Consider the following 9,091-nt stretch of genomic DNA (forward strand, 5'->3'; position numbering starts at 1 on the left):
CAAAATGACGGAGGCAGAGAAAGATGCACTCGAGGATTCAGCCTTCCGAGGTCTTTTCATGGCACCAAGGACCCATCTTTCCGCCCTCCACAGGGCACCACGCAACACGAAAGAGCCGATCCGATGCATCCGAGGCCACCAGAGGAGGGGGAGGGCTGTGCTCAATTATTGGTAATAATAATAACAATAATAATAAACAAAAGAAGAAAAAGAAGATAAAACAGGACGCAAGGAAGGATTATCTTCGGCAGCATCTTGCGGTGGGTTCTCTGGCGGAGATAGAGAATATATATCTATATACAGGCAAGGCAGGGAGGCTGGGGAGGGTGGTGCTGGCACCATTCACCCCATGTCCCCGTCCCCCTCCCCTCCCACGTCCTTCACAAAGGACGGGCTATCAAGTCTGTAACTCGCTAGGTGATCAAGTCCCAGTCGAAATCATCGGGGATTTCCTCATTGGCGCCTGGAGGAGGCCCTGGAGGCCGAGGGACCAGATGGTGAGCTGAGCCAAAAACAAGAAAAAAAGAAGAGAAAAGAAAGAGAACAGTTAGAATAAACAATGTCACGCTTTTTCACAGTGGGCCCTCAGGCAAAAGAAAGCATAAGGGATTCGGGCCTTCTCCCTTCCAACAGTCTAACAAGCAAGAACACTACTGGCATGAATTTCTCCCTGTCAGACAGCACCTACCAATGTCTGTAAGGTGGTCTGCTGTGAAATTCTCCACAGCAGCTTCTACAGAGGTTAAGTTTCAGCCTCCTTAACTTTCCTTACAGCTGACTGCTGATAGAGCACAAAGGACTTCATCAACAGAAGCTTCTCACGTAAAGTTGCCTTCAAGCAACCAACTGAGGGTGAGGCTGAGCTAGAAGACTATTTATGTGAAGTGAAAGAAATCGGGCTGCTGAAATCCTAAACTTTGCCAGAGCTATGGCAGAGCCCTAAACAGAGGGTCCCTTGCAGACCAGGCTCCCTCTCTACCCTCAGTGCTCCATTTGATTAGTAAGTGCTTTGGGAGAAATGTGTAAAGGGCTTGGGAACGAGTTCTTCAGTGTTCATTGGTACAATATGCCTTAATGTCACCCCTTACCTGGGCGATTATATCCCGGAGAGTCCTGGGTGGAAATCTGGTACATAGGAGATGGCCCGGAGAAGAGATGGGGAGGCTGGGGCTGACCATAGGAGTTCACTGTGAAAGGAAAGGAATAAAAAAAAAAAAACACCAAAACCTGTTAACGTTCTGGTCAGCTGTCTTGGCCCTGACTGGGTGGCAGCTCAGCCACAGAGCAACTCACTCAGACCCACGGGATACTGAGGAGATGTTCAGCTGTTGGGTCCTAACTGCAAGCTATAGCTTGGTCAGGGATCTTGTTCTTGGAACCAGCAGGAGTTTCTCTATTATTGTAAAAGAAGAAAATTTTCATCCAGAAACGCCACAAACTGGCTCAATATCATCCATTTAGTTCAGTACTAGATGACACACACCATCACAGTTGTATCAAGACCATGATATCCTCTGCGCTCTCCTCAGAGTGCATCCTCCTACTCTTTGTCCAGTCAGTATTTCTCCAACATGGGTGCAAGACCTTTCTTCTTCACAGCTCCTACAGCTCCTGCCATCTGGAATAGCAATCTCTCTACCTTGCCATTCCTTTCTGTTGGTCACCTACAAAAAACACCACCCCCTTCTCCTTTTATGGGTTTATCTTTTAAATGTATTTCTGCCTGGAGAGGCTGCCTGTCAATGGTATGCATCACATAATAACGGTTTGTCTAGGCCACAGACATAGGACATGCCAATTCTTTAAAGCCAGAGGAAGCTGAGTTGCTACGAACAGCTCTGACAGCCCAGCTCCGAGTTGCTTGGTGCTACATTGCCTGGCAAGGCAGCAAGTAGTTCAGGATATTCACAGAATTGGGCCTTCATTTACATGTCATTTTAGTCTCCTTCCTAATTACCTTGGTTCATGGATTGCTCCTGCTTGCCACTGTTCAGGGCACAAGAATCAGAGATTCGGGGGGGCTGCTGCGGGCCAACCAGATGAGGGAGCTGACCAGTCTGGGTAAGGAAGTGATTAAGGGAGTCGCAGAGGTTGGCAATATGGTGTTGATCCAGCGTCCAGTTCTTCCGCTCAGCCTGGCGCAGACTCTCCATCAGCTCTGCAGGGGACAAAGGACAATGTCAAAGACAGCACTCACATTGTGGTCTTCCCTGCAAAGAGTTTCTGTCTTCTATCCCTAAATCCTACCTTCTCCCCACAAACCCAACTTCATTGCTTCGAATCTGTCACCAAAATCCTGGAGAGCTCCATATCTAGGATACTGTCTCACTGACTCAGGTAGGGGAGGGAAGAGTAGGAGGGAAAAATCTCAGTTAGCTTTCTGACATACTTTTATGAATTAAGTCCCCCTGCCCCAAACTCTTGCAGTGTTCAAGTGCTTCAGGGTCTTTAACAGAACCCATGAAGTAGGACACCTCGTTTTACAAATAGAAGAGTTGAGTCACTGAGAAACCCATGGACTTGACACAGTTACATCGAAAAAAAGATCTGGGCACAGCACTCACATATTCTAGACTACAGCCCGAGTCACTGAGTCACTAGACCTAGCCACTAGGCCAACACTGACCTGAGAATTGGGAGTGCTCAATGCTAGACCAGTTCAGCCGGTTTACCATCTTGAAGCTTTCCTTCAGGGAATCGATGTTGGAGCACCAATCAGGGGGAAATGCTGGAATGAAATGGGGACAAGATTATTCCAATACAGACTGCCCTTTCCCTCCACCACTTCATATAAAATGATTGGCCCCTCTTCACCAAAGAGCCTGATGCTACACTAGCTAGAAATCCTTTCTCCCTTGGAAGACCAGGGATGGTGCCTCCTTTTTAATTTAGCTCCTGACTTTATCCTGCATCCCTAAACAGAACCCTAAACCCAGCGTGGATGTATCCTCCTTTCCTTCAGTAAGGAAGCAATTTCCCTCTCAGATTTCAATCATAACTGGCTTTCACTCTTTTTCCACACACAATGTAGGCACTACTTAGGGAAAGCTCGCTTGTGGAATTTCTGTCTGGGGGCTCCTCTCTGCTCCCTTTTCCCCAGCTGTTCTTTCCATCACCCCTGACTCACCAAAGCCAGCATTGTTGATTGAAGCCTGTGACTGCTGCTGCTGCTGCTGGTGCTGATGTGGCTGCTGCTGTGGGTGGGAGTGCGGGTGATGTTGTTGGTGCTGGTGGTAGCCTCCATGCTGCATTGGGGGGGGGTGCATGGACATCACTGGTGGAGGGCCATAACCTTCGCCACCCTGCTGCTTTCCCCCTTGGGATGGGCAACCCTCTGGGGTTGGAGTGTGGAGTGGGGGAGCAGCACCCACTGATGAGGGGCCTTGCTGCTGCTGCTGCTGGTACATGTAGTAGTTGTGGTTGGAGGGCTGCATGTCACCAAGGAGAGAAGAGAAACCTGCCGAGTCGAAGAAAGAGGAGGGAGCTTTAAGAGCTGCCTGGATCAGACCTCTGCTTAAATTATCCATCTCTAATTTCACACTGCTCATTCTGCTATTTATGAAGCTTTTGGAGTGCCCTCTGCAGGCTGCCAACAACTATCACTTGCACAGTTATGCTCTCACTGTGCTCCAGATTCTGTTCAAAACAAAAGCCTCTACAACAAAACCCCAGCAGGATTTAAACTTCTAGTACAGAGTTAGGCACTTAAATTCCTCCCTGGATTTTTCCTATACTTATCAAAGTAACCCATGCTCTCCTGAAATTTCATGCACCTGTTGTTTTCCTAGAAATGACCATTAAGCAAACTTAAACAACAAAACATTTAGAAAACAGATAACTTGATAAGTCTGACTTGCTGTTTCCAAAAGCTCCCTTCAGTTCCCATCTTACAAGCAGCTTGGTCAGGAACCTTCACAATTTTTCTCACACAGATCATTAGAGGTCACACATTCTATTGCTTTTGTACACAGAGCACACTGCACGCATCAGGGCTCCTTTATTGCTTTCACTCCTCTTGACTCAGTGGGAGTGTCATTTCTACCCTCTTGTATTTCAGGCATCCCCTACATGCAAGAGCATCTGATGTTCTCCATCCTTCCCCACATCAGGAGCTCAGCATTTCTCATGTCCGCTTCCCCGGTTCATTTTCCCCTTATGTTGTGGAACCTCCGGGAAAAATCACAGTGAAGGGCATTACATGCCACTAACCTGAGCTACCCATGTCTTACTTTGAGTGCCCTTACTTGACCATCCACAAGCAAGCCTCAGTTTTTCACTAGATCCAAAAATCAAGCCTTAGAGCATCCTACTACTGCGATGGGGCAAAAGGATGAATACTGCCATGCTGACTCAAAAGTTGCCCACAAAATTTCCTCAAAAACTGCAAGTTTTCCTGGACGACGTTACAGCTGAAGACTTGGGGAAGAAAAAAAAAAACCCCAGACCGCTGCTAAGCTTTTACAAACAGAGGTACACACTGAATCAAGGTTCTTCTCTACGTTTTTGTAGCTCGCTCATTCTACAACACCTCACACAACAGGCTCCTACTAGGAATCTCAAGTGCCAGCATGATGAAAGCAGTAAAAGTAATAAATTTTTATTTCACTGAAGCTACAAGTTCAGGAGGCTCTTCCTAGAGCAGCAAACTTTGCCTGCACTGTATGATGGTTGACTGCACAGGGGAAAGGCTCATCTAATAATATATTCCTTTCTACACCAGACTAATATTTAGAAGAGTGTTTAAAGGCAGGAACAACAACTGAAGATTTTTCTGAAGTGTTTTCCATGGACGTCTCATCTCATCCCTACAGCGATTCTGCCCTCTGGTGGCTGCTTCCTCAATCCCAGCAATGCAAGCTATGAATGGAGTTGTAGCCTCTCTTCCGAACTCTCAATCCACAAAGCTCAGTTCTCCAAGGCCTTATACAATCCTAGTTTTAACAGATCTGAGCAATGAGGACTTTCCGCTCTCCTTCTGGAGAAACTCCACATGCAACAATCCCCTCCCTCTCATGGTTTCTAGGCTGACAGATTGTGAATACTTCTCTAACACGCTTCTCTTCAGGACTTCATTTCTCTAAGCTTCTGCCATTTTCGTATTTGCTTTTGTATCAACACAATGTATTTTTAAATCATTATCCTCTTTATTCTGAGAGAACTAGGGGGAGCAATAGATAAAGGACATGCAGATTTCTTATCTGCTCCTGGCAGAACTAATTACAGCATGCCAAAGAAGGAAAGTCTGTTTGCACAGGCTCCTGAACGAGGAAAGATCTGAGAGATACCAAGGATAGATCAGTGGACAAGACTGTGTGGGCAGATACCTGCCCACCCCACATGACGCATATAGTTACTCACCGTGCTGAGAGGAAGATGATTTCTCCAGCATGGATTTGTAGAGATTTCGGAAGGACCAGCTAAGATCCTGGAAATTGATCTCAGAGTAGGAGAACTTGAAATCATGGTTGGCACTGTACAGTGGGGGTGGCACATCGGCCCCTTCCCGGCCCTGCCCCCCTGCTACAGTAGAGGCAACATCCACAGGCCCTGCACCCTGCTAAGGAAGGTAGAAGTAAGGCCTTTAGCTTGTACTAGTTGGGACAGGGATCCAGAGACTAGAAACAGGTAGAACATACACTGATATTCCGTACCACTTAGTTCATCTCCCAACAGATCTTCCCAAATGCCATTTTCTTTGAGGAAAATCAACCACCACCGTCCCTCTGCAGCACACTGGCTCCAGCCTTTTCTTCAGCTATCTAATACCATTATGCCTTTATCCTATCCCCATCCAGCCCTTTGTTGAAGTTCACTTCCTCCTTATTTTCGGTCTCTGCAATTTCAGCTTCTTCCCTTCTTTTTATTTTTGCCTCTGTATCACCATTTTCACAATTCCCTCTCTTCTCACCACTTCGCTTTTCCATTCACGCACTCCTTCCCCTCTCCTTTTCCCCCCACCATAAGTCTTCTATCCTTTTCCCTGCTGCTCACCTGACTGTAGCTGGGAATGGGGGTGGTGCTCTGGAGAGACAGTTGAGGGGTGGCCTCAGGTGGCAAAGAGGCTTCTGTGCTGACTGGAACAGCCCCTCGGGGGCTTTTACTTGCCTCTTGCTCTGGGGAGTCTTGTGGTATCTGTGGATGGGGAAGAAAGAGAAAAGGAAAGGAGCAGAAATCAAAAACAGATGGAGAAGCGAAACTGCAGATGGGAAGCCAGCTCCCCTGCTGTAGAAGATCATGGCTTAGAAAAGAGGAGGACTGGGCCTTAGTCACTGAAGAGTCAGGATAAAGGACTTCAAACAAGATTAACTTTGCTACTGAACAGCAGCAACAACAGCCAATCAGCAGGACGTACATGCTAGTTCATTCAGTCCTAGCCTTTGTCTCCCCATCTGTACACCCTGCCCCCAAAACGATACCATGGTGTGGTGCTGGAAGGACTCCTTGGAACAAGAAGGGAATTCCCCCTCCCGCTCCATGCTGTTTGGAAAGAACGCCACTCACGTCATCATCTGGAGGATGCCGCCTCTTGCGAGATATATCTGGACACGTATCTATTGTCCAATAAGAGCCCTGGAAAGAAGACCCATTGGTGAATGCGTGATTAAATCAGAGAGCGTCCTGAAGCAGGGGACTACTGACTCAAAGAATGCAGCACCAACTAAACATTAGGACCACAAGGACCACCCTCCAGAACATCGGACAGCCGAGACTTGGGTGTTGGAAAGAGATTCCTCTCTTGCATTGGGTTTTATTGAACAATGAGGTACGATGCTACTGGTGGAAGGCAGAATGCTCTACATTTCCATCACTCCAAGACAGGACACCAAGAAGAGCAAAGGATGTTTTGATCCAAGCTAGGCCAACTATTTTGGGCCTGCACACCCCCTTCAGTACCTTCCTCACAGCATGAATTTGTTATTGACTGATGGGAACCAACTCAATGTTCAGACTGGGCAGAGACAGCTAGAAGGATCGCTCTTTTTCCACGCTTGTGAGACTCCACTTTGAGTACCGTGCCCATTTGGGGGGTTCCCAGTGGAAGACAGACACTGACGTGCTAGAACGCATCCAAAGAGGGGCCACCATGATGGTTAAGAACTACAACACATGATGTACAAGCAGTTCACACAGAGAGATCTGTTCAGCATGGACAAGAGAAGGCTAAGGGGATCTAACCACTGTCTTCAACTGCGTAAGGAGATTATAAAGAAGACAGAATCAAACTCTTCTCAAAAATGCACAGCACGAGAGTAAGAGGCAACAAACACAAGTTACTGCAAGGGAAATTACAATCAGATATAAAGAAAAATTTCTTCACAATGATGGTGGTGCAGCACTGGAACAAGTATCTCCATCCTTGGAGATACTCAAAACTCAACAAAGACCTGTGCGTGTTGACCTCCAGAGGTCCCTTTCAACATAAAATAGTCTATAATTATATACTTATTCAGAAAACAATAGATAAAGAGAACTCTAGAGTGTGACTTAGCCCATTTTAACCTCCCATTCAAATCTGAATAATCACTGACAAGCACAGGACAGGTTTTCATTATAAACCCAGCCCAACATGCCAGTGAACACCTGTGAACATATACACTGAAGTCAGTTAGGATTTCCTGGAATAAGCCATATAATCAATGGTATTTTTGAGCAGTGATCTTCAAAGATATACTACTTCCATTTATAGATGCCAACTGAGCACCACTTAGTCCTTTAAATATAACTTGAAATAAAAGGCCTGAGCAAGTGGCCCTTTCTGGTAACTTTAGGATGGGGGGGGAGGAGACAATCCTTCTGTCTAAATACACAGCTTCTTGTCCCCACCATATCCTTCTGCTTGTTTGTTTGGGTTTTTTTAACAGTAATAATATCTGCATGCCACGATGCCAAGTCTTGGTTTTGCTAGCAATTCCCCTTTACAATCTATATATACTGACAGAGCTTTATTAGCCCTTACTTTAGCCAACAAATTCGTAAATTCTTAAGTTTTACTTGTAAATGATTTCTATAGATTTGAACTATCTGATGGTGATATTTTTTTCCCCAACATCAAATGTTTTGCAGTCTAAATAGGTAGTAGTGCTGCTCCCACTTCCGTGGATCTTGCCTCCATGAAACCCATGATGTCACATCATAGTCCTGCCGTTCACCAGCAGCCACTACGGTCTTTCATAATAGAACAGGTTGGACTAGACCCACGTTTTACACATAAAGATCAAGAAGAAGAAGAAACAAAACTAATAAAGTACATTCAACCCATTTTTTCTTTCTTCCGGTATCTTTGAAGTCCAACCCAAACTATTCTATGATAAGTCAACGGAAGATCACAGATAAGAAGAATAATCGCTAAAACCATTAAGGCCCCTTTACAGGTTCCCTTTAAGTGAATGCTTCTGTAGCCAAAGCACTGCAGTAAATCTTACTACTGCTTCCATTTTTGCCTACACTTTAGGTTTCAAATTCCAACCATGAGTTAGAAAGGGCAACCCCGGCTTATTCCCTGCAGTTTTAAATTGCTTGCCCAGGAGCATGCAGATTTCTTACCTTCCCAGGATCATCTCTTGGTCGAGGCACCTTCCGAAAACATTTATTCAGGGAGAGGTTATGACGAATAGAGTTCTGATGAGAGAGTAAGAGATATAGGTTAAGTGCTACAACAAAAACATACAGCCTTCTGAGTATGCCCAGGAGCGGGTAGAGAAAATAGAAGGATGGTGCATACTCAAAAGCGAAAGCTCACTACATATACCCGGAACAGAGCAGAACAGAAGCTATGGAAAGGAGAGGGACAGATCAGGATGAATAATATGGGGCTGAACCACCTATATATCTACAGAAGGTGCAATGAAAATAGTATCAGTGTGATGCAGATTCTTGGTTGTTGTTGGGGGCGGATTTTGCAGGCTCCTTCTTAAGGGGCCACCACATACATACAACAAAATTCTTAGAGAAAAGTGGGACTTCCAGCTCTGCATTTTCTCCAGTTCATCAACTTAGTTTCACATCTTTTTATTTTGCTCAGTGAGGATATTTTGCACATAATTAAGAAAGTAAGTCTTGCAATTAGACAAAAAGGGTACTTTAGCGATGC

General features: G+C 45.7%; 1 protein-coding gene across 1 annotated transcript in view; it reads right to left on the bottom strand.

The window, feature by feature from the left end:
- Positions 1-6: 6 nt before the first annotated feature.
- FOXJ2 (forkhead box J2) overlaps positions 7-9,091 on the bottom strand; it is a 25,307-nt gene continuing 16,222 nt past the window's right edge. The window contains exons 3-11 of the mRNA XM_009321869.1: positions 8,545-8,647; positions 6,502-6,570; positions 5,992-6,132; positions 5,359-5,554; positions 3,128-3,457; positions 2,627-2,728; positions 1,958-2,158; positions 1,089-1,187; positions 7-502 (exon numbers count right to left, since the gene is read on the bottom strand). Coding sequence (XP_009320144.1) covers positions 414-502; positions 1,089-1,187; positions 1,958-2,158; positions 2,627-2,728; positions 3,128-3,457; positions 5,359-5,554; positions 5,992-6,132; positions 6,502-6,570; positions 8,545-8,647 — 1,330 coding nt within the window. The 3' untranslated portion in view covers positions 7-413. The remainder of the gene's footprint in view (positions 503-1,088; positions 1,188-1,957; positions 2,159-2,626; positions 2,729-3,127; positions 3,458-5,358; positions 5,555-5,991; positions 6,133-6,501; positions 6,571-8,544; positions 8,648-9,091) is intronic.

This window comes from Pygoscelis adeliae, unplaced genomic scaffold, assembly GCF_000699105.1.
Source record: "Pygoscelis adeliae isolate BGI_AS28 unplaced genomic scaffold, ASM69910v1 Scaffold384, whole genome shotgun sequence".
In the NCBI taxonomy this organism is placed as follows: Eukaryota; Metazoa; Chordata; class Aves; order Sphenisciformes; family Spheniscidae; genus Pygoscelis; species Pygoscelis adeliae.